Genomic DNA, 26,929 nt, shown 5'->3' with positions numbered 1-26,929 from the left:
TGGGCGTGCATACACCCTTGTTGCATCTGTACATATGCTGCTTAAACTTTGTAAGTGTTCTGTCGCAAGAAGCAATTGATATCTGCCACCCATCAATTAGGTCACATCACAACAGCCACTAAATTCACCGCCACTTTAGTTCATTTAGTAGCTACAAATCAAAATTCTTGGTCTTAGGAAGCTTAGTTTTGTGAAATGTGATCGGCACATTTCCTGTAGGAATATTTTAGCATTATCTTAAAAACAGGCTATTTATGTTACCAACCAATTAACAAATGATAAGTGCTTTAATTTCAGCTGCATTCTGGAACCCTTTAAAATGAAACGGTGTCTGTGTTTTTGAATATCCACTAGTTTTGAGAATGGCACCTCAATCAATGTTAAATCATCACAACGCTGCATGTTTTCTTTAAGGGGGAGCTTTAAGACATCCTTAATGGGCAAATACGCTTCTTAAAGCTTCACAGCCTGCAGCATGTTGAAACAAGGCTACCGTGCTCTCACCTGCACAATGACAGCTGGCCCATGGCAGACTTGAATGAGACGGTTGTTAAAATACCTCTCAGACCTCATGTGCGAGTGCACAGCTAGACGGTGATTACAGCTCTTCCCTCCGTAGATGGTGGCTGGACAGTTGTCATGTGATTAGGCTTACTCTCACTGCTCTCAGTACTAACATCAAGAGGGAAGGGAAACTTTGAAAATATGAATTTGTGCTCTAGTGTGTGTGTGTGTGTGTGTGTATGTGTATTGCAGAGTACAATGCTCTGCAGTCAACTGTATTAAATGCTATATTGCTATTGGACTCATTTAATTGACCCTATAGTTTGCTTTAAAGTTGAAAAAGATCCAGCGAGAGATCCAGCCGTGAACCATCAGCCCCGGTGTATATTAGGAAGAACTTCCGGCGCTGCTGCTGTGTCTCTGACGTAACTTTTAATTGATTAAATCATGCGAAGTTACACCGGCTGCTGTCCAAGGTCCTGGCCCGCGGTACTCCTGGCTTCGGATGTAGGTCAAACATGATCTGCATAGTGAAGCTTAATTCACCTATATGTACATGTATATTTACAGGGGAAACGTGGAGAAGTACATCGAATATATCGCCAACTTCACATTTTAATGTCCTGCTAGGAAAGGCCAGGGCGATTGGATAAAAATGATTAATAGCAATTTAAGTATTGACGGTCGAGCCCATGTATATGATCCATTGTACATGTTGTACAGCCAGTCTATACATTTTACATTACACGCGCTCGTTGTGTACGTTGCTTATACGCTACTGCCTGGCCACGTTTCTTTGTGTGTTTATATGCGTGTTTATATTAGTGTTAATATTTGCAAGGCTACCCTAAGCCAGCAGCTCCGAACAGCTGTTGGTGAACTGGACACGTTGTTGCGTGTGTGTGTGTGTGTGTGTGTGTGTGTGTGTGTGTGTGTGTGTGTGTGTGTGTGTGTGTGTGTGTATTAAAGAAAATGAGGAAGAGAGAGAGAGCGAGCGAGCGAGCGAGAGAGTGTTCATCAAAATGCGCAGCGCATACCGGAGAACATTGTGAGTCTGCGCGGATAACCGCAAAGCAATGTTACAAAACCCAAAGGAGAGATTTTTCCCAGTTATCTACAGTTAATGGTAACTAATTTACTTTGTTATTTCATTTTACGTCATCCTGGTTCTTTCTAGCTTCGCAATTTTAAAAAAGTGCACGTCCTCATCCGGATGGGTATAGCTTGCACTTCATGAGAATCGAGATGGTGTAACGGAGGGAGCTTCTACAATGCAAGCCTGCTGAACTCACGAAGTTTTCGAGTATTTTTTGCGCCACGAACGCGCACGTTGCAGTTTCAAGAAACCACGAAGAGGGGCTCAGTGATCCATTTTTTTATCCCATTGTTTCACAGCCTGTGTTTTCTATTGCAACGGTAAGAATTCCAACTGCTTATATTTGATTCATTGCACTGAAACCAAATCATTGGTGCAATTGCAATAGTGTACAGCCTAACACGCTAGTAGCTGTGGTTTGCAAGAGTCACTGTGTAACAGCTCGTTGCTTTTGTAGTCTAATTATTATAACCTAACTGTAATCTGTTAAATCAGTAAACCACAAATGGAGCCGCTGGTTTAACACGCTGTTCAGTTGCACCTGGGAAGCTTTAAGTCTTGTCATTACACAGTGCTCAGCTCAACTGGGAGTTCAGTGGTTTGTATCGACAACCGCGCTGTGAAAAAATTAATCGAATTTATCGAGAGGTATTTCCCTATGCAGCCCAACTGAGAAAACGAATGCACATAACGGCGAGTTGCAGTATATTAAGGTTACCCATCAAATAAATCTGTTACATTTATGAAACGATGATCGCAGTGTTGTGCTCCGGTGCCTTTATCATTGAGGATCTTGATCAATTACTGTTGTATCGCTGTCGTGTAATGTTCTGTCTTTTAGCATATCAAGGGTAACACAAAACTAATTATTTTTCTTTAGAAATGGTATTTCTTTCTTTCTAACATGACGTTCCAGCGCGATAGAAGTATGCGCAAATTTTCTAGTCATTGATTTAGGATTGCATTAATTCACATTTATTTATTTATAACACCACACCCCTAAACGTTGTTAAATGCAGAAGTGTAATAATATTAAATCAAGACGAGTTAACGCACCAAGTAAATATGTATAGTTACGACGAACATATTTATCCCTAGATGCAGCAGTACACCTTACTTTCCTAGAAATCGTTTTTTTAGTGCTGGTTTTACTCATTTTGCAGAAGCTCATTCTCATCTAGGTTACCTACAGAAAGTTCAGAGCGTTGAGACGAAAAAACACTACCAGAACAAAATTTTACAGCATTTATCCACTGTGGGTTGGTGCCACAGTGGGTTGGTGACGAGACATGCATTCAAAAAGACCCCAGTGTCACTGAATCGTGATTTATTTATCATGGGTCAGTCCGTCCCATCAGTCTACCGGTTTTGAACGAGAGCGCCTGCACTAGGGGAAACGAGACTCCCGACCTTGTAATCTATTACGCCGTCGGTGCATCGCAGATGAGTGCGCACCCCCGCACTGGAGCTACTTACGAGACCACGAAAGATTATATGCTGTCGCACTATACTATATTTTTAGCTTTTTTAAGATTTGTTGGAAACACTCTCCTCTTGCATATCGTACGAGTCTACAGTGGAAATCACAAACAAAGAGTAATCGACATCAGTGAATTAACGGGACAAACCACATTTGTAAGGTATTCAAGGCTATTTATATGTTCATTAATAGCTCCAAAACTAAATCTGTAGAGGTATCTGGTTATCTTAACTCTCTAACCTCCCAACAGGGACACAATTCCTCCTTTAGTATTCAGGTGCCACACTGAATCACAGACTGCCCTGGTTTGTGCTATGGCACTATCTGCACCAACCCACAATGATCAACAGTCACTTATATTAAGTAAGGCCAGTGTTTATGTTGTAGGAGTATTCTGACTCTTGAAGCCCAGCACTCTGGTACTCTGCCTTGTTTTAAAACTCAGCATGTGTATTCTGTCATATTTCCTCTTTACAGGTTGTGCGTTTTCTTAGTCTGACAAACTTCTGATCGGAACTTCTGACAAGTCTAAGTGGTTATAGGGAGGATGATGACGGGTAAATGCAAAAAACGTGATGTGAAAGAGCTTATGTCACTGCTGTTAAGAAAAAGTCATAACAGCAAGCTCTTGAGATTAGTGCTCATGCCCATGTGCACAAATGGACCATGATGTAATGCCAGACTGAGTCCTTGGTGTGGAACGGAGGTAAAGGCTCATGGGATTTGGAACAATTTGTACCAAGTTAGTAATACCCCCCCTCACCTCTTGCCCCATGTTTCATCACTTTGCTTCGCAAAGGCAGCAACCTTTGTTAGACAAGACATTATTAATGACTTAACACTTGACTTACTGTGGTCATTTGTTTCAACATTTTCTCATCTTCTCTTGAAGACACAGAACACCAGACTGTAAGTCTCGGTGAGTTAGTTATACCAGTATCAGATAAAGCTGAAGTGTAACTGGTACATCAAGCCTAATCTTCACTTCTGCACCACACAGTCCACCATGCACACACCCTGTTTCCCTCTGTTTCCTGTCGTGTACTCTGAGTTATGGATGTGCAGGTTGTTTTCAAAGAAGACCAGTCACGTGCGGTTTATACATTGTGCTGCTGTCCATTCAGTACTTGGCTGCTTCCCACTGTAGCTTCCCACTGTTGTTTCTCATTGTAGTTCAACCCGGTTGTGTCTCGCTGTTGTTTCTCATTGTAGTTCAACCCGGTTGTGTCTCGCTGTTGTTTCTCATTGTAGTTCAACCCGGTTGTGTCTCGCTGTTGTTTCTCATTGTAGTTCAACCCAAATGATTTGTCCTTGTGACAGATACCCACAATGTGCCCAGTGGCCTGCTTTAGAAAACACAATCCATTTTTTTCATGTTTTCCCAGGTAGCTTGTATTCTCTCTATATAGATTCTCTTTCTTTCTCTCTTTCTCTCTCTCTCTTTTCTCTCTCTCTCTCATGGATAACTAAATATATGGCTATATAGCTTGGTCTTGCTTTTTCTTTAGTCTTCCCATCTCATTAACCATGTCAGAGACAGAAATATAACTCAGTATGCTAAGGGTAATTCCTCTCTTTCCTTTCTAAATAACAATGGGCAAGCTAAATATAGCTGTGGAGATTTCAGTGACTTAGTCTGGGATTGGCCAGCCAAGTTTGGCATTAACACACTTTAATGAGATTTAGAAAGAATATGAAGAACCGATGGCAGAAATTCATCTTGTGACTCTTGAGACAGATTTTCTCCATGCTTGAGGATGACGATGGTTACATCCACTCCATATGTCCTTCGTTTGTTCATTTCTCTCTGTCTCTCTCTTTCTTACTCTCTTTCTCCCTGTCTGATAATTCCAGCTTTCCTTCTGTTCTGATATTACTTCTCTTCTTCCTTTCTTCCCCACATACATTGACTTTTTCCCACATACATATATAGATATACATATATATATATAGATATACATGTCCATTCCATATATATATATATATATATATATATATATATATATATATATATATATATATATATATGGAATGGACATTGATACATATGGAATGATAATATTGGTTTAATTTCAGTGAAGGATTATGTTCTATGAAGTATGGCTAATTATAAGATTCCATTGTGGTAATAGAGAAATATGTATTGCATAGTTCTAGTTCAGTCAATAGCAACTAGTTTTGAAAGAAAACTAGTTTTCTTTTTATTTATTATATATAAATACTTATGATCACTGACACAGAATGAACATAGATATGGATTATATGGACTGTACCAGAACCTCTGCCGTATGCACTCACTGGACTTTTATGCACTTTTATTCGGTAAAATGGTTAAGATGACCTGCTGAAATTCAAACAGCATGAGAATTTGGAAGACAGGTGATTTAAGTGACTTTGAATGTGGAATTATTGATGGTACTAAAAGTGCTGGTCTGAGTATTTCAGAAACTGCTGAACTGCTGATTTTCATACACAACCATCTTTAGGGTTTAGTCCATATGGTACAAAAAAGAGAAAAGATTCAGTGGCTCTCTGTGCGAAAACATGTTGTTGATGAGAGGTGAAAGGCAGGACTTGTTCAACTCAAATAACCACTTGTCACAAATGAGGTATGCAGAAGAGCACTTAACACATAGCACGATAGACTACAGCAGCAGAAAATCACACCATGTGCCAAACCTGTCAGCTAAGAAAAAAGCAACTGAGGCTACAATTCGCACTCACCAAAATGGGATAATAGAAGATTGGATAAATGTTCCCTGGTTTGATGAGTCTCGAATTCTGCAGCGATATTCGGTTGGTAGGTTGGCCAGAATTGGATTATGTGAACAACACAAAATCATCTTGCTTTGTTTCAATGGTCCAGGCTGCTGATGGTGGTGATGTAATGGTGTAGGTGATATTTTCTTGACATACTGTGAGCCCCTTAATACCAATAAAGCATCGTAAAATGCTGCAGCCTACCTGAGTGTTGTTGCTGACCATGTCCTTCCCTCTATGACCACAGTGGACCCATCTTCAGACCCATCATCTCTCAGGAAGGTCTCCAGCATCCAGTTGAATTTATGCCATGAACAATTAAGTTAAGAAAGCAAAACATGTCCAGTGAGTGTATGTGTATTAAATAAATAAATTGGCTGCGGAGTGTATGTGTTGTACATTTGTCACTATATATACAAATATCAATTTAAATCAAATCATTATTTGATGTGTCTGCTCTTTGCCTTCAATTCATCTAGGTATACTTGCATAGTCAGGGATTTAGTAGGATCATTGTCAGGTGCACGATTAATCAGTTATACCCAACAAGTGATAATGTTAATGAGGAAGAAACCTTGAAAGGAATCAAGACTCAGGGTGGGAACCCATCCTCTTCTGGCCGACGCCGGTCACCATGACAACAATAATTGGACAGATACATAAACAAAGAAGTTATCTAGAGTCTTAGACGTCTTGATTGTCAGTAATAGTAGTCCAGGGCCATGGAGATACAGCCATAGCAGGGGAGAATTTGGGGTGGTGAGAGGGGCCAGGGCTTCATATATAGCTGGTTAGGCAGGAGATGGCTGGCCCAGGGTGGACAGCAGGAAAGGCTTTTCTCTCCTTGTCTCCCTATTTCTCGGGTAGGAGGGCAGCCATTTGGGAAGAGAAAAGAGGGACAGTTCTGTATGGGATTGTATGCAAGATATCCAACAGAGCCATAGGCTCAGAACAGGCTGAAAGTGTGTACACCAAACTACTGTTTGGAGAAGTCTGTCCAGAAGTGGTCTTCACGGAAAAGCCATACCTTCAGACCAAGAGATTCAGCTCTACTCAACTATATCAGTAAAACACAGGAACTGCAGTGCAAAAAAATAGCAGCAGGTGTTCTGGAGTGATGAGACAAAATATGAAATGTTTGGCTTGAACAGAAGGCGGTTTGTTTGAAGGAAAGGTGAGCAGTGCAGTAATGAGCAACAGTGAAGTGTGTTGGCAACAGTGAGGCATGTTGGAGGCTCCTTGCAAGTTTGAGGCTGAGGGGGTTTGGCAGGATTAATGGTCTCGTCAATGCTGAGAAATACAGACAGATATTATGCAATACCATCAAGGAGGTGTTTGATTAGCTCCAAATGTATTTTGCAACAGGACAATGACCCCAAACATACGATGTCTTTAAGGACTATCTTCAGCAAAAAGAAGAACAAGGAGTCCTGGAAGTGGTGATATGACACCTACATAGCTCTGATCTCAGCTGTTACTGGGCAGTAGAAGAAACAGGCAGGTTGCCTGCTTATTGGCACACTGGAGGGACATGACTGGAGGGACATGACTGGAGGGACATGACTGTTAGGGACATGACTGGAGGGACATGACTGGAGGAACATGACTGTTAGGGACATGACTGTTAGGGACATGACTGGAGGGACATGACTGGAGGGACATAACTGGAAGGACATGACCGGAAGGACATGACTGGAGGGACATAAATGGAAGGACATGACCGGAAGGACATGACTGGAGGGACATGACTGTTAGGGACATTGCTGGAGGGACATGACTGTTAGGGACATAACCGGAGGGACATGGCCGGAGGGACATGACAGGAAGGACATAACTGTTAGGGACATGACTGGAGGGACATGGCTTTTAGGGACATGGCTGTTAGTGACATGACTGGAGGGACAAGCCTCATTAGTAACATGGCACTGCCCTCAGGAGTGTTACGATGGCCTGCATGATTTAGTCCTGTTAACTGTGGTGTGATAGCTTGTTTAAAAGTATGTTTTAGATGGAGTCTTTGAAGATTATTTTCTGTTTGAACCTGAGCTTTTTTTACTGTTTATCACACAAACTTATTGACTGCTGTGAATTCAGTAGGACAGTCGTTCTATTATGATATTACAGTAAGAATAGTAAATTTTTTATGCCCCAAAAGATTTTAAACTAGTTTTATGGTTTCTTTGGATTTAATTGTATTCTAAATATCTATAAGTCTAAATATTATTTGTGTGTACATACATAATTGCATAAATGTGTATGTTTGTGTGTGTGTGTGTGTGTGTGTGTGTGGATGTGTGAAAGAGAGAGAGAATACAGCAGGCATGTAGTCTGCAACTTTTGTATACACAGGGAATTTTCTCCTATTTTTCCCTCCATCCATCCATCCATCCATCCATCCATCCATCCATCCATCCATCCATTCATCCATCCATCCATCCATCCATCTACTCACTTCCCCTCTTTCAGTTTTTCCAGGCCAATTTCCACTCCATCTTCTTTGTTTACCACAGCCTAGCATCTTCTCCTCGCTCTGTGTGCTGTCTGTGCTGTCCAAATTGAATCAGTGATTCCCCCAGAGCAGCCCTGCTGTAGTCAACCCTCAGTGGTCTCACTGCAGCAGCATCCTGATTCAAACCCTCCGCCCCGCCTCCGTCATGCTTGGATGCAGTGAGCGTGAGCAACGTGAACGTGTGCGACGTGTGTGGCTCCAACGACCGGGAATGTCCTGTTGCCTTGTGTAGATAACCAAGCATTTGGTGCTTAGCTTGAGTGCCACGCGATCACTCCTGCACTCTCACTACCCCCTGCTGGCTCTGCTGCCTGTTGATTTTGTAACACTGAATTCATACACCCACCACCATTGATAGCAGGCAGTACAGGAGATGCAAGAGTTAGTGTGAATAAAATGTTTTATATGCTGTATAAAAGGAGCAGAGCACGGTCCAATTCTAACTGCACCCCAACCCCCCACCCCACCTCTGAGATGTTTGAAATGCTGCAATATTAGTATTACACAGTAGTCATGAATAATTACCTGATTTCTGTTGTGTTTTAGGTCCTGCGATGATCTGGCGTATGACATCAACATTCCTGTAGTGCTGTTTGCCACACACACACCACTGCTTTGCACTTGCCCAGTGCATCAGTACAGTAGCAACGAGGAGGACAAGACCACGTCTTTGGTTGAGATATAATGATGGCCAGTATGAAGAGATCCCTGCACCTTCTCCCAGCTCTCTCTCTGCTGCCTCTGGTAAGCTCCATCTTCAGATGGTACTTTAACGTAACACACCAGTCATTCCAAAAGAAGAAGCAGCTGAACTATTAAGGCTGAAAGAAAGAGAGACAATAAAAGAAACAGGAAGGACTTTCTTTTTAAAACATGTGAAAGCATAACCTCTTTTAGGATCGTGTTCCTCAGACATGTTAAGGGCTGCGTGTGCTCTCTAGCTTGTATTCTTCCCTCGTGTTGTTTTCCACGCGAGGAGAGGGAGGAGAGAGAGGGAGGAGAGCTGTATCTTTGTCGGCATGGTAACTTGCTGTTTCTCCCCATCTCTTGCTGCCACAAGCTGAAGAGAAGCACCCGGCCGTGGGCACATTTACGTCACACACACGGGCTGGCACTGAGCAAGCCTCTGGCGTCTAGTGAGCTCTGGCACCAGACAGCCCGAATGTAAACTGACCAGGAGCCAACCCAGTTCTGCTTGACTGAGCACTCCAGGGCACCAAGGACAAGCCATTCTCTCACATGGTTGTGTTTGACTGCTCAAAGCTGACACCAGTGTCTCACTGAATCGTTTTAATACCCTTCATTAAAGCAATTGCTGCAGGAATTCAGGACTGTAATGAACTTGCTGCTGCTTTTTTTATCGAGTGACAGGCATTTTTCATATTCAGAATTTACTGATATATTTATAACAACCAAAAAGTGGTTTAATGTAGTTTGAGTAGCCATCTCGTCTCCTTGCCTTCACATTTTTAGGCAAGTGGACAGAGAAAGAGAGAATGGGAGTGAAAGGAAAGAGGAGAACAGGTGTTTTGGTTCCAGGTGATTCACAGTTCTGCAGCAGTGAATCACACATTTTGTTTATGATAGGAACCAGCTCAGTGTAGTAGCCAGGGTTAGCATGGAAGCTGACAGCATCCTCATAAATATGGATGAGGCATTCATGTTTATTAATCACGACTCATGTTGCTGGTCACACAGGCATTTTGCTGTGGGTTATGAAACCAATTATCACTAGGAAAACCAGGGCTCAATCTGCACTTATTATGAGCTGGCAGCACAAGAAACAAAGATATTAACTATATTAACACTCAAGGTTTGACATCTAAAATTCTTAAAAGCAATTTCTATATTTGTTTTTCTTAATTTTAATATGAACAAAAACATGCTTGTACTAAAATTGAACATATGCAAGCATGTCTGAGATTTATTTTATTTATGGAGATTTAGTTAATAATGTGAAGCATCAAACATTGGTAAATTATACATGTACACAGTCACATAACCATCCAAAACTTTAAAGACCCAAGGGACATATTATAAATTACTGAAAATGTTCATATCCACAAAAATCTACAAAATCCAATTGTTCAATGTAAGTGTTCAAATAAACATTCAGCAAATTCTCAACAAACAAGACACAGAAATATATTGAAACACTGTTCTGGGTGTCTGGGTGTAATCCTAATATTCCAGTAAGCAGGCTAAATTGTCAGGCCACCATGACAGTCTGACTCTGTGATGCTACTCAATAAGGGCTGAGGGAGCAGCACAAGGCGAGAGAATCAGACTAGCATAACCGTACATGTGCAAATCTACTGCACAAGGCGAGAGAATCAGACTAGCATAACCGTACATGTGCAAATCTACTGCACAAGGCGAGAGAATCAGACTAGCATAACCGTACATGTGCAAATGTATGGCACAAGGCGAGAAAATCAGACTAGCATAACCGTACATGTGCAATTTTACTGCACAAGATGAGAAAATCAGACTAGCATAACCGTACATGTGCAAATTTACTGCACAAGGTGAGAGAATCAGACTAGCATAACCGTACATGTGCAAATCTACTGCACAAGGTGAGAGAATCAGACTAGCATAACCGTACATGTGCAAATGTACTGATGAGGGCACAAAACATCATGCAAAAAGGCCCGAAGTTCAGGCACCAGATAAGCCTCATTTACAGATGCTAATATAACAGTAATGGTTAATGTCAATGCAGCTTGATCTAAGACCCATTTTAATATGTTTAGAATGAATTCAACATTCTGCAAGCTATTCTGATTTGTATCTGATGGGACTGTATCTTTATCTTTAAAATCAACTTTTAGTCTGCATAGAATTGGTTCTTCTGAGTATGCAGTCAATGTAGCATATTGATCTGTGGATACAAACATTACAATCACTGTTTCAGTTAAATAGCACACATGACATCACTACTGAACCTAAACATAAAATAGCAATGTGTAAACCCTTGGAAGAACCAACCATTACGGGCACAAACTATACTGTACATTTGGCTAAGGAGTTTACATACTACCTATTGGTTTCATAAATCTCACTTCATAATAGGACTGTTGAGGAACACAAAAGATCTAACTAGAAATCATAAAACATAGTGAAAGATGCTCTCCCAGCAACCAAATGTACAAAATGGAGCCAATCATGTTTTGAGGCTGAGGAACCGGTGATCACACATGTGCATTTGGGGAGGTTTTTTGTTTCGGAATGAATATATAGTGGATGGCCAGAACAACAGAACCCAAATTTGTCCCAGGAGATTCGTTGGAAAAGCCTCCTGAAGGACACAGCCAACAAAGAGAAAGGTCCTGAGCCTGACCGCTGCTGATGCAGCCGCTGACCGAGCCAGGCGCTCCACGGGAGGCCAGCTGGACCTCGCTCTCAGGGCGGGAGCCGTGCTGGGATGTGACACTGGCCTCACCTGTCAGGGGACCCACATGGTGGCCTTTCCTCTCCCGAACGGGTTGCCACCCTGAGACAGAGGAAACTCGTTCAGTGGGTGGGAATTTGCCACTATGACTATGGCTGGGGAGATAATTGGCTATAAAAGAAGATTCATGGTCATATTTAATGGTGTGCGCTGCGCTGAAACAACATATTTCTGTGCAGTACGTGTTTATTATAGCCTTTCCTCCTAATGATAGGTATTTTTAACTTTTGGGAATATAGACCCTCACTGTATTTCAGATACAGGTGCTCTGTTACTGTTACATCTAGATTTTGATGTACAATTTACAATTTATTAATACAATGTACAATTTATTCCACTGTTCCATTCATGTGAGACATCATTTTCACTGCTATGTAGTTTAATGTCACAATACATGTTTTTATTTCTAGTTCTGTCTGATGCACAGAAAACAGTGAGACCATATTTTGGTGACTATACACTGGTCCTGGTACTTTTGTTGATTACAAGGTTTAAATAGTTTCCTTTTATCATGAACAGAGAGTCCAGTGCTTCAGAGTGTAAAGAGAGAGTAGAAACAGACTTGTCATTGTGCTCTAATGATGTGTAGGTATTAGTCTGAAGTGAGCTCTAATTTGAGGCAAATCTTCCGTGTTGTGACACCCCCTGAACTGTACTCTAAAGAACTTCTTGCTTAGCAACATGAATGCTATAATTACTAAAGACGGTGCATTTGTTGTTTGTATGCATGAGTACAATTTTCCTAGTATTCATTTTTGCCATTGTCTCAAGTTTCCACAATCACACACGCACGCACGCACGCACGCACGCACACACACACACACACACGCACACACACACACACACAGGGTGATAATAAACTGAAACTATATATGGATATGTTACTTCATCTTTATTCCATATTAGCCACTGATTACGCTGAGAAATCTGACACTATCTGACACAAATGTTGAAAACCATTTTTAGCTTTACACCTACAAGATGTGAATCGTGCTCTGAGAATCTGAATTTGGTTTTTTTGACCAAGTATGTTTGCACACACAAAGAATTTGTTTAGGAATTTGCAATCATAAAAACTCCTAAATTTTACATTTATAAACGCAGTCATAGAGAGACAGACATATTTTTCTAGACATAAAAGAATATAAGTATAAATATATATAAAAATATAGAAAGTATTCATATAATATTATTTAAAGTTCAGAATGCAGCATTCAAAAAAGATAAAACATTTAAACAGCTCCAGGTGGCAGAAACGTTGAAATGTGCATTCATTGTTCATGAGAGCAACTGCAGAAGGATAGATTATTCTTTGCAGTCTGGTCATTCAGACCCTCTTAAGACTTATGAGAGGAGTTGGCCTTTCTCAGGGTAGTAGGGTGCAATGATGGTTTTCTCTGACCCTATTCATAGTTCTGTTGGTATGCAGATCGGCCTTTTCTTGCCAGTCTAATTATGGACAAGCAGCTATTTGTGCAGAGTTTAAATGCATGCTCTGCAGGGCTTAATAAAACGTGAATTCATTTGTATTAGTCCCTCTGCACACTCAGAGAGAGGCAGAAGCATCCCTAACTCATGGCATGGCTTTAAAGTACAGCACAGATTCCGTCTGTGCACCCACATGTCCAACAGATCTGTGCATAGATCTTTCTGTGCAGACTCTAAATTGAAAGGCTCACAAAACATTTGACAGTTCTGAGAGATGTTAATGCTGCCTCTTATGTAACTCTGGTGTAGACCCTGCTAGCACAGACAATAGCAGCGAACAGTGTGTGGCATTTGTGACAAAGACTGGGACGGCAGCAGTGTGAATTCCTCTATGAGAGTTTGGAGTAAAGCAGTTGTGTTGGATCCCTGTGTTTGGCTATATGATAATGGGCTTGTATGTTCTGTGTCTTTCAGATTCTGTGCATGCACCCAGACTGTGTCATCCAGCTTGAGAAAGAAAAATGCATGGAGCGGAAGGCCATGGACGTCCTGGGCAGCAGTAACCCTGAATATGGTAAGAAGTAAGAGGTTCTGTGTGTGGGTGAGTGGGTGGTTGTAAATCATCTACACACACACACACACACACACACACACACACAAACACACACACACACAATCATCTACACACACACACACACACACACATACACACAGATAGATAGATAGATAGATAGATAGATAGATAGATAGATAGATAGATAGATAGATAGATAGAATATTCTAATGTAGAGGATTCTGCACTGTATGTTTACTGTAGCTTGAGTGCATGTTCTACTGATAATTACAAGAGGCATAAAATAGTATTATGTGAGGTTTTGAGATAAGATAATGTGAGATAATCTTATTTAGTATATATTTTGAATGGATTTTCAGATGTAACTTGCAGTTTATTGCTAAGCCTTTACAGATGGTTAATAGCTAGTAGGGTTCTATATTAAAAGAGTTTAGGAAATCATAGTGTAACGAGTACTGCTCAAAGAACTGCAAAGACGCACAAGCTGTGCCCACATCTCTTTTAGAACCTGCTCACCCCGCCCCTGCGAGGCTGTCAGTCTGTGACTAGAGCCTAATCCCCTGGGAAGTCAGGATCACTCTGGGTAATGAAATGCTGATGGTCTGAATTGACAGCAGTTCCATCAAAGTGACAGATTCATGGGGTAATAGAGATGACGCTGTCCTCAGAGAGAGAAGCAAGGCTGGTGTGTAAATGTGTTTTGAGCCCAGTGTGTGTAGAAGTGTCTTCCAAACCAACTAGATTAACTCAATTTAAATCAGATTTATTGATATGCATTTTCAGATGTCTGTGGAAGATTGTGGAATAAAAAGACATAATTTTGAATTATAGTATTATAATAGTGTAGTATTATAGAATTATAGTATAGGCTTGTCTATTCGATTAGCTAAATACAGTTTTCAAGAAAGGAAGACAGGATTTGCGAAATCCTGATCAAAGATAATGCCATTTGGAACTGATTTAATATTTCAGTAGCTACCAGGAAGAACATACCACTCAATGGTTCTGGCATGTCCACAAGACTCAGCTGTCATACTGACACAGCATTTTCTCCTTTGCTTTGTTGTACCTATTTATAAAATGGCTTCAGGGTTATTTTACAATATGCATTTGAGGGGGGAAATGTGGAGGCTGTGTAGTGTAGGCATGGCAACAGAGGTAGCACGGCTACTGCTAGATAAAGAATTGTACAGCAGACATGGTCACAAAATGCCATTAGCCATAAATGTTTTCCAGAACCAGCAGTGATTAGCCAGAGAGCTGCATGATATTTGTGTTTCAAATAAAGGATGATGTATGTCCATGTATGTCTGCGTAAATGATGCCTGTTTTCTTCTACACTTTGCCGAAATTTGAATGTGGGCAGTCAAACTGGAAATACATATATAGATTAAGGGATACAGACTCATCAGATATCAGACTCATGGCCATATAGACAACTGAAAATGAGATCTTTAACTGACAGAGAGAAAAAGAGGACAAGACAGTTCATGACTGATCATGACAGTTCATGACTGATCATTTAGATGGGGTCTTTTATCAGGGAATGTAAGTATGGCAGTACTGGACTGGACAGTTCTGGTAACCTAGGGTACTGTGCACTTACAACCTTGTGTAACACAGAAACATATTTGTCTAATGGTGAACCAGTGTGTAGGTATCAAGGAGATGTGATGGATATTGTGAGAACTGATCAGTTCAGACAAGTGAAGGTATTCTGTATACAACGAAAAGGCACTTCAGTCACAACAAAGAAATATATGGAGAACAATCTCACTAATAATATATAACCATGTGTGTGCTAAGGACAGAGTGTTTGTGAGTGTTTGTGCTAATGTGCCATGTTTATTAATGGTCATTCTGCCAAGACAGTAATAAGAGCAAAAAAATGTAGGCTTGTGAGATATCCGCTTATCAGGTAAAAAAGCTATGAAGAGAAATAAATAGCTCATTATTTTCATTTCAACAGTGGCTGTTTTATGGTGACTGAAACACAGAGAGAGCAGAAGGAGTCCTCTCTGGTACTAAGATGACTGTTTGTGCCTGACAGCAGTAAGAACTAGAGCATATCTCGATGTGCAGCTGACTTGTACTACTTACATGCTCTGTGCTGGGGAAAAGGACTGTTATGAAAATGACATAAGCCAGCCAGGGTGAGATGCTTTTGGGGACTTGAACCTTGAACCTTTTTTTCCTCATAGGCCTACTGCACTTTTAGTCTTACCTTCCTAAACTGGCATAGACTGTCTGTGTCTGAGCATTGATCATCTTTGTCACTCATGACGAGAGTAACTCTACACCATTGGCAGTTATAATGGAGGTAGAGGGGGGAGGTTTTAACGCTATAACCCAGGAACAAACTCTCATTGCAATAATTCAGCAAGGACCACTTTGCGGGTCTTTTTTTCTTACGTTTTAATGGAGAGATGTGAAAGTGTAAACTCTTCATCGGTCTGTCATGTATTCTGTCAAACAGCCTAAATATCTTATAAATACTGAGCATGAACTCCTTCATTATGAGGCCTTTATCAACGACATGGTGACAGATGGAGGGCTATTTCTGTAACTTGCCACTTACCCACATTTCCACTATAAAGTAAAGTAAGTCTGTCAAGCAGAACAACTAAATATAACTTAAACTGGGTTATTCAACTCTCAGGTGCCACAAATACCCCAATATAAGCTGGTGGAGAAACAGTGTCCATGGACCACAATTGTTTCTGACACTGACACTTTTTTGAACAATACATTCCATGAATAAAAGGAGGTTTTAAATCATCCACAGCCCTTGTGACAGATTTTTTTTTATCTGGTTCAGTGTTTCAGAAGTCACATTTGCTCATGTGTCCGATTGGGTGTAGGAGTGATGCTGTGACTCTGGGCTTGGGTTTAGTCGTGATGTCATGTGTTTCTGTTTGGGTTTAGTAGTGATGTCATGTGTTTCTGTTTAGGTTTAGTAGTGGCATCGTATAACTGTGTCTGGTTAAGATGTGGTGTCATATATCTGCATTTAGTAGTCATGTATCTTGATTTAGTAATGAGGTCCACTGTTTGGGTTTAGCAGTATAGTTTTGTGTCTAGGTTTAGCAGTGAGGTTGTGTGTCTGGCTTTAGTAGTCATGCTGATTGTATGTTTCAGTATAGAAATTATGCCATGTGTATATTTTTTTCTACAGTGTGCCAGTGGATGTGGGATAACCTGACATGCTGGCCACCAGCTAAAATGGGTGATGTGGTTTGGATGCCATGCCCTGAACTATTTGAAGTCATGAATGAGGATTATGGTGGTGAGTCTGTCCATTACCAATTCAACTCTCCTCCAAAATGTGTGAGAGGAGATTGGCAGATTGGATTCTACCAAACATGTGACCCAACACTAGCACTAGGGTGTAGATATTAATTGTTAATTATCTTGATACTTGAATCTAAGAATAAAGTTATGTACAGGGGTGGGATGACACCATCAGGCACTGATATTGGAATTAAGATGTATCCTTTTCTCACTGAGAACAGGAGATAATCAATATGAAGTCATTATGTTTTGATAATCCATGCTGAACTTTGTCTCCTGAAGACTACCTTTGTATTTAATTTTGTTGTAAATTCTCTGAATTCCAAAATGCCAAAATGAAACCAATCCTGATGTAGCTGGAGGCATATTTCACATTGTATGGCCAAGGTGATTAAGTGAGTTTGATGATTTGCACCCTGGATGTCACTTTGGTCACTTCTAAATCACCCATTCTGAATTTCAGTAAAAAGCTTTATACTAAAGAAATGCTTGACGTTTTGTTGAAACAGTTTTATAGCCTTTGTCAGACAACATAACTCCTCATCTTGCTCTTTGTTGTAGAGTTTGCAAGGGTGAGTCGTAACTGCACAGATGAGGGCTGGTCAGAGATGTTCCCCCATTACGTGGATGTGTGTCTTATTGATGACAACAGAACCAGTATGGTAAGCGCTTTAATATCCTGTAAGCGTTTATCCAGCACCTTACTTTAAGGACTGGGATACAGTATGAGATGTATAACTTTGTACTTTGCAGAACTGTGACCCAGATTGTTCTCTAGCATAAACAGTCTTCTAGTGTTGACATGCACCTACAGCAATCTTGTAGAAAATCTGAGTCCTATTGTATTTTTGCACCAGGGATTCCCATGTGAAACTCCAGGACTGCAGAAAGCGCACACCATTAGGCACAGTGACTTAAAACTATTTTATTTTGTGGACTTAATGCAATTCCAGATTTTAGCTTTTAAATCCACTGTTATGTGTTTATGTTTTCTACCCAAGCTTGTGGTCTGGCTGGTCTGAGCCTTCTAGCAGCACAATATTGGAGCTCTAGTAACTGAGTGATCTAAAGGCTAGCCCTAATGATGCCAGGCCCACCCCTGGCTGTTTATTAGTTCAAGAGAGTGCTATCTGGTCTTGCTTCCTGGGTGGGTTTGATGACTTCCCCGATGGCCCCAAACAGTCTGGGTGTCTGCTTGCTGGTGTGGAGAACTGGTTGGTGGTTGTACAAAAAAAAAACGTGTATGCAAACTTGTAGATTTGCTCCCATTTACAGATTGATTGATACTCTTTACCCCATTCTTTAATGGCCCCTTTCTGACCACAGCTGGCTATATGAGGAGCCATTCTATTTCTGCATTTTTAGATTTTTACCCACATTGTCAGGTTTTACCCCTCATTTTTCCTAGCCTGCTAGTTAGGATCTTCTTTTTTCAGTGGTATTTGATTGTGCTTGTATTAAAGCACAATTATGTAATGTATATGTAATAGAGCAGCAGTGGGCTAGCATGGACTAGCATGGGCTAACATTTTCCTGAAAAACAGAGTGAAACTAGGACTATATTTCCCAGACAGAAAAAAGGGGCCAGTTATGCAGTCACGGATTCCTGGTCCCAGACGTCATCGCTAGGATTTCACGTCTCCACTTCTCCATTCTTAAAACAGTCTTACTATGGCTATGGTAGTGGCATGGGTGTGGGGGCGTGAAACTGTTTCAGCTTTACACAACACCAGAGCACTGCTGGAGGTTTTAACATTTATACTTTTAATGTCACCTCCACCCAGAAACATGCGTGTGGCCAGACAAAGACAAGGGCGTGGTCACCTAGAACTGTACGAATCTCGTGAGAAACGACTCGTCTCCTTGCTCTTGTGCCTTCTCTTTCTCTTCTGTCTCTGAGTAAAAGTAGGAAGGTTTACGGTCCCTGTACTAGTATGAACCAGTTACATCTGAAAAAACACACTAAATGATTTGCCACTTGGCTAGAGAATATTTTACCTTTTGGTGCTTTTGACAACAAGTTTTATTTCTAAAGTGTTCAGAGTAGAATATTTTCATGTGCAAAAGAGCTGTCCAATATCGAGCCCAATCCTGAAACTTGTTTTTATGTTCTATGCCCTCCAGGGTAAGTATTATGTCTCGGTGAAAGCCCTTTACACAGTGGGGTACAGCACATCACTGGTCTCTCTCACCACTGCCATGGTGATCCTCTGCTGGTTCAGGTGAGGGTCAGTGGACCGAGGGCTACAAACCACTTACCTTAAACATCAGTAGAAAAACAGGGGAGAAAAATGAAGAAATGTGTATACAGCACTTTAAAGTATATATGGTCAAAACTTAAGCATCGGTGTATTAATGAATGTCACACAGTCTGCGTCTGTAGTTAAGGTCGTGTTCAGCATTTCCAACATGGCTGACTGATCTTTTCTCCCCACAGGAAGCTGCACTGCACCAGGAACTTCATCCACATGAATCTCTTTGTGTCTTTTATACTGAGGGCAATTTCAGTCTTCATCAAAGATGGCATTCTGTATGCTGAAGAGGACAGCAACCACTGCTTCACTCACACTGTGAGTTTCACACGCGTTCAATCACTCTGTTTCTCTCACTTAAAACAAACACACACACACACACACACACACACACACACACACACACACACACACACACACACACACACACACACACCCATTGTATCTTTATGGGGTTGGCACCTTTTCTTGAAAAATCTTATTTTATGTCTAACAATTGCTCATTTGTTCCCTGTAAAAAAAAAAAAAAGCAATCCACATGCACACACACATGCAGGTGCACACACACACACACACACACACACACACACACACACACACACACACACACACACACACACACACACACACACACACACAGGCCCTGAATATTAGATTACTGTCTTGTTTGTCTTCACATAATTGTGAAGAATTAAATTCAACAGAAAGTGATAACTTTTGTTGCAGTGGTTGCTGTTTTGTGGTTTTATTGGCTTTTTATGAGGAGATATTTACAGTGATCTGTTTTCTTTAATCATATTGCAAGGGTTTTAGTGGTATTTTATGTGTCAAGGGCTGCAATTTCACAAACGCATCCAATACTTAATCAGACACTTTATCAAAAAGCACGTTTTATGACAAGGCACTGTGTATATGTCACATTGGCAATTGTTCAACTCATTGTCATCTAGTTCTAGAGAACAGGCTTACACAGCACAGAAGAAACAACCTCTTTTGTCATTTACATTTTTAATACAAGCATCATCTTTCTCCATACCTGCAAGTATAGTCCTTGTGTGGTACCCCTGGTTCTCACCTGTGTTATGGTACTTTTTATATAGTATAGACCTGCGTTTACTATTGCCCCATCTGTGTTAAAATTCAATCGTTACATATATTTGAAACATATATATTACACAGCTTGTATACATTGGCCCCTATTGTGAGATAAAATCCAGACAGTACATACATTTTCGTGAACCTAACGTGATTCCTCTTATAAAAGTCCATGTGACTGCGTAATGTTAGTCCATTTTTTAAGTCTTAGTCTATTCGTAGTCTATTTGCTGTTGCAGCAACAGACGGATGTTTGTACTTTTGACCTTTGACCTTTGTGCTCAAACCAAGTAAGAGTCATTCATCTTCTGTCAAGTACAGTGTCTCTGGTGTGCAGTGTCCTGTCATTCATCTGCATCTTCTCCAAAGATCTGCTTTCATTCTTTTTGCAGTATCATTGACAGGGTTCATTTGAGTATTAATGTGCCTCCGTTGCTTAACATCAGTGAAAGGTCATCAGTTGCTTTAGCTACAAAGGTACGGCAACGCTTGGTCTCATTTCTTAAATATTTTATAACTTGGATGAATTAGATGAATAAGAATTAGAAGCTGAAAGTTATTTTATAACTGTTTTATGCTTTGTCATCTAATCTTCCAACATGGCAACAAAACTACATTCCATATGTTTATATCTTTTGGCAAATCAACCATTGGACCATTGAGAGCCCATCCCATAGATTTTTATTACACAGCGTCCATCACCTTGGCTATTACTAAACCCCCATGGCTTGTTTTTTTGTGCATTTGTTCTAATGAGTAGGTCAATACCAGAGTCAATATATGGTAAATTACTGCCCTTCAGTTACAACCATTGATCACTGAATTCCTATTCTGGAATATTGTGCTTAGACAGAGACATGGAATTCTGTGTGTAGCCTACATGTCAGACAACGGTACGAATTGGCAACAGTTTGTTGCCTTTCCAGAGTCATGGTCTGAAATTGAACACTGGCTCATTTTCCTTGTGATTTGAACAATCGTACAAGAATGTCAGTACAGAGAGGAGCTGAGCTACTTCATCATCACACACCCACTATGATAGCCTCATGTGTGATGACATATCAGAAGACATATTGGATTAGATCCAAGACTTCGATTGATTTTCCATTGTCACATTTTTCAATATGAAGGGCTTTTGCGATTCACTATGCTGCTGAAGCTCATGAGTAATGTTCCCTTCTCTTTCTCTTCCACTTTCCTTCATAACAACGTTTCTTATACTTGATGGCACATCCAGATCTTTCACATATGGAACTTGTCCTGATGCATTACACTTGTCCTGATTTCATGCCTTATCTCGAGCACCCTACAAGTTCAAAAGCATTGAATCAGCACCTCACACAGTTTCACAAATGCGTCAGCTTGCACTCCTAAAGCATAAATTGCAGTAATATTTTAGTCCAGTGTAGCAGCCACATAGACTTCAGTATCAAAACAGCTTCAAACTCAGTACCCCCTCACACCAAACCCATTATTAGCCACCAGCAAGGCCAAGTATATCTCACTCGTATATCTACAAAATTAATTCTCAACAAATCCCATTTTCAATTTCTTCAGTCAATATTCGCTCTCACCAGAGTGCCTAGTAGTGTGGCCACTTTAATAGCCCCCAAAAGGAGAACAGGGTGGACAGGGATATAAGACACAAAATTAAAACCATAACGTATGCATCTAGGAACAGACGTGAGCACTTTGATCTAGAAAGATCTGTAATATATGTATGTTTCATAAATGTTCATAAATGTTGCATCTTGGTGCTTTTAAGCTTGGTATGTTGTACATGAAGTTCATATTTACTGCAATTCAAAATAAACAGACAAACTAATAAATGAAGTCATTTTTCAAGCATCCTAACCGACTAGCATTTAGGGTATATACCTTATACAGTTTCCTGTAGGTGAGGTTCAAGGTGCTCTGTTAAACCAAATAAACTTATTTGATTTCATGTGTATATGACCAAGTGGTATGTTAAATAATATCAGGGGAAAGCAGCTACCAGTTCAGTCCAGAAGGACGACAAACGTAACAGAGCAGCTTTCTGTCGGACCTGGGAAAGTGACCTGATCAGTGTGAAAAGAGACATCTGGCCAACTTAGTGTGTCAGTGGTGGATGGTTTGACTTGCTTCATCTACTGGTATTTGCTTGATCAGGCTTTCAGACTGTTGCCTTTCATGAAGTTCATATAAACCCACGTTTTTAATTTTTTTTTCTAAATCTGATTGTTCAATCCAATGACAAACTCAGACATTGCTTTAGATAAGAATTAGATCATAGGCTTATACTGCACAGAAGAAATGACCAAAAGGAAGTTTTGTTTAGAAGAAGTTTATTACAAAGGTTCAGCATGCATGAACATTATAATGTTGTTATCCATACCTGATGGTAAAATACACGTGTGGTACCCTTGGTGCTCAGCTGTGCTTCCTTATACACCTGTGCTCACTTGTGTCCTCCAGTGTCAAAATAAAATCAGTGCATGTGCAATATAGCTTCTACATTTTGTGTGTGTGTATTGTGTGTGTGTGTGTGTGTGCGCGCGCGTGATTTCTTGTTGCAGACGGAATGTAGGGCAGTGATGGTGTTTTTTCACTACTGCGTTTTGTCTAATTACTTCTGGCTGTTCATCGAGGGCCTGTATCTTTTCACTCTGCTGGTAGAGACCTTCTTCCCCGAGAGGAGATATTTCTACTGGTACACCATCATTGGCTGGGGTGAGCCACAGCACAGCCTATCCTGAAACCTACGCAGCTCATTAGCATATATATCATTAACTTGATTTTTTGCTTCTTACCCAGGAACCCCAACAGTGTGTGTGACAATCTGGGCAGTTCTCCGATACAATTTTGATATTATTGGGTAAGACAGCAGATTGTTGATATAGTAGTATTTGTATGTGTGTCTTCTCAGATAATTATAAATCCTAATGAAAAATCATAATTTTGTCTCCTTTGTATCTGTTGCATATATGTATTTTTTATGTAACTAAATGACCAAAACGTTTTAGATGTTGGGATATAAATGACAACGCTGCCATCTGGTGGGTGATTAAAGGACCTGTCATTGCCTCTATTATGGTGATTTAACACATGCACACACATATACACACAGACAGAGAGTCAAAATTTTTTGCATTTTCCTTATGGAAATAGGTCAGAAAGCACAAAATATTCTGTATCTCTCATTTCAGATAAACTTTGTTCTCTTCATTGGCATCATCATAATCCTTGTCCAGAAGCTGCAATCTCCTGACATCGGAGGAAACGAATCCAGCATTTACCTGTAAGTCTTCCATCTTCCTTGCTCACTGCCTACGTGTTCTCACGCTGCCCTGTTAGTTCTGATGTCATAGGCATACGGTTTGATTGACAGGCGCCTGGCACGCTCCACCCTCCTGCTGATCCCGCTCTTTGGTATCCACTACACCGTGTTTGCCTTCACCCCAGAGGATGTGAGCAAGAGAGAGAGGCTTGTGTTTGAGCTGGGTCTGGGCTCCTTCCAGGTATTCCTTCCGTTATGTTGACATAGGTCCGTACTTTAGGTAAACAGAGAAATGTGCTTAAAGGTATACTCCACGGCTAAGCCTCAATTTAGATTTTTATTACACAGCGTCCATCACCTTGGCTATTACTAAACCCCCATGGCTTGTTTTTTGTGCATTTGTTCTAATGAGTAGGTCAATATGAGAGTCAATATATGGTAAATTACTGCCCTTCAGTTACAACCATTGATCACTGATGTCACAATGCACCCCCTGGCCCCTCCCCTTGGGTGTGCGTATGTGTGGTCTGTGTCCGTTTTTGTATTTTTCCATATACGTATTTCCTTTGGGTGTGGTATCGTGTATGTGTGTTCATCCACCTGTCCTATTGTCTCGTTAGTGTTATGCGTTGCACTTGGTTCTTGTTTAAGTTAAGGTATTTAATGTGTGTCGATGTTGTGTTAGTCACTCGTCTTAATTTGGGTCCTCGTTGTTTGCGTTGTGTGTTGGTTGGTATTGCTAGTGCTAAAAGTGCAGTTTTCTATTATGAATAATGCTAATTCATATGCATTGTCTCATTTTGGCATCCTGCCTTCCTTCGCCATCACAACCAAATTCCTATTCTGGAATATTGTGCTTAGACACAGACATAGAATTCTGATTTTCCAATCCAAAATTGATTTTCCAATGTCATATTTTTCAATATGAAGTGCTTTTGAGATTCACTATGCTGCTGAAGCATGTGTCATGTTCCTTTCTCTTTTTCTTCCACTTTCCTTCATAACGTTATGAATGAATATAATGTTAATCTTAAACATTGGCTACACACATTAGACACTTTACAGTTCAAGTGACTCTTATTGTCTTTGCTTTGCATGTGAGGCACACGTTCAGAAAACCAAAACAAATTCCGGGTCCAATAATAAAATCAATTTTCTCCCTATGACTTTTCCTCTTGAATTGTAAGCATATATCAAAGCCTCAAATGCTCACCCATGCACAAATGTATTTATTCTGCAGTCAGATTCAAACATTTGACAAAATCACCTAAAATCACATGAAGCTACTCTGAATACTGAATAAAAACAGGCTTTTGGGGTTTTACTGTACCTTTCTTCAATCTGATCATTTTGAGGTGTCTTCCAAAGGTGTACAGTATTTATATAAAATGTAAAATAATGCTACAAAGGCAGATGTAAATGCAGACATGAAGTTTACACTGTAATTACTCGAGTATCATTTACACAAATAACATTTTAATATGCAATTGTTATGCATATTAGATCCATATGAGAAGCATAAAAAATACTTCTATGCTTAACAGTGTTATGTCTTGACAGGGCTTTGTGGTAGCTGTGCTGTACTGTTTCCTTAACGGAGAAGTAAGTCCTCATATATATTCACTTTGGTTAATATTTTGAGAGCTGGCATTACATGAAAATTATTACATGAAAAAAAGTTTAGTGCTGAGGTGCTGAGCTATGCAGTTTAAATGAAAGATGTTTGTTGACTGCACAAATTACATTCGGAACCCAGACTGACAGAAGCAGTATTAGAATATTTCCAGTCAAAAAATGTATGATGATCTCATTATTGGATAGTCCAGGTATTTTCTCATTGGTATCAGTGGCATTTAAAATGAGTCCAAGGCTCATGGGTGAAAGGCCTCGAGAGCCTTCCCCCTCCTCCTCTTCCTCACGCTGATGACCTTGTGGTGCGTCTCTCTCCAAGGTGCAATCGGAAATCAAGAGGAAGTGGCGGAGCTGGACGGTGAACCGGTACTTTGCAGTGGACCTGAAGCACAGGCACCCGTCCCTGGCGAGCAGCGGCGTGAACGGGGGCACGCAGCTCTCCATCCTCAGTAAGAGCAGCTCACAGATCCGCGTGTCCAGCCTGCAGGCGGAGACGCCGGCCACGTGAGACGCCGGCCACGTGAGCAGCGGGCGTCCTGAGCAGATCTCTCCGATCTGCAGCCACAGAGCAAGACTCTTTACACCTAGTGCTACTGTAGTCCTATTCCTCACCCAAGTTCTCCTGCATCCTCATGTGTCCGAACGTGCACCGTGCGGGGCAAAGTTCATCATGACAGTGAGGTCCTGACATGTTTCTGAACCCTGGAACATCGCAGAACTTGCAGGATCCTCTAACACAGACCTGACTCATGTCATATTAAGTCCAGTGAGCCATGAAGTTCAGATGGGCCTGGTCATGCATCAACAACGCTACTTTAGGCACGTGAAAAACTACACAAATGTTTCACATTACCTACATGACCCTTAATACAAAAACTATTGATTAATGGCAAGACACTGCAGTCGACACTGATCAAACGTGAAGAGTTGACTCTCCTGTTAGGACCGCTTTTATCTATCATCCAGAGAGTTATGGGAAGCAGAAAAACATGGATATTTTCTTGTATATATTGTTACATTGTCAATTCTAATAAATCACACATCTTCGAAAAGAGGGATATTATATAAGTTCAATCCAGGCATTCATCAAGTAAATCAGCAATTGGTGTTCTACATCAGGATTTAGTCCTAAAGACAGACTAAAAGGTTATTTCAGTGGTGAACTGCAATGAAAACCAATGTGAGGCTTAACCCAGGCCCAGAAAAGTGGCTATGCCTGAAAACAGTACCAACATATGAGGTGAATATTTCTGACCTTGAAAAGGTCATCCCATTCCAGTCAGTCTCTGTGTTCAAGGTGGATGTTTTCAAGTGTTTTCAAGCCAACAGCATCCTGCTTAGAATAATATGCATAAAATCCACTGAAAGTTGGTTTTATTGCTAAATACCACTTCCTGAATAATTCCCGTGTGAATATCCATAAAGAAGCAGGGAAAAAAATGTAAAACCCAGTGCCTGAGAAATTCCATACCATGTGTGACATATTGGCATGCTACATTTTAAGCACAGTGGTTGAAAAGAGTTCTAAGAGCTCTTAAGGCAGAGAGAGGACACTCATGTCACTTGCACTGTCAATACAGATGTGTGATAATAGG

General features: G+C 40.6%; 1 protein-coding gene and 1 long non-coding RNA gene across 2 annotated transcripts in view; one reads left to right on the top strand and one right to left on the bottom strand.

The window, feature by feature from the left end:
• Positions 1–7,917, bottom strand: part of LOC143521708 (uncharacterized) — a 32,762-nt gene extending 24,845 nt beyond the window's left edge. The window contains exon 1 of the long non-coding RNA XR_013132813.1: positions 6,045–7,917. This is a non-coding gene — a long non-coding RNA (uncharacterized LOC143521708). The remainder of the gene's footprint in view (positions 1–6,044) is intronic.
• adcyap1r1b (adenylate cyclase activating polypeptide 1b (pituitary) receptor type I) lies at positions 1,503–26,929 on the top strand. Its single transcript, XM_077014916.1, has 14 exons — positions 1,503–1,920; positions 8,896–9,093; positions 13,706–13,805; positions 16,981–17,091; positions 17,658–17,758; positions 19,221–19,318; positions 19,534–19,666; positions 23,002–23,155; positions 23,240–23,300; positions 23,449–23,518; positions 23,632–23,723; positions 23,814–23,943; positions 25,263–25,304; positions 25,654–26,929. Exons 2-14 carry the CDS (start codon positions 9,034–9,036, stop codon positions 25,840–25,842), a joined length of 1,341 nt encoding a protein of 446 aa, XP_076871031.1. The 5' UTR covers positions 1,503–1,920; positions 8,896–9,033; the 3' UTR covers positions 25,843–26,929.

This window comes from Brachyhypopomus gauderio, chromosome 8 (genome assembly GCF_052324685.1).
Source record: "Brachyhypopomus gauderio isolate BG-103 chromosome 8, BGAUD_0.2, whole genome shotgun sequence".
Lineage (NCBI taxonomy): Eukaryota > Metazoa > Chordata > Actinopteri > Gymnotiformes > Hypopomidae > Brachyhypopomus > Brachyhypopomus gauderio.
This window is presented reverse-complemented; position numbering and strand designations above follow the sequence as displayed.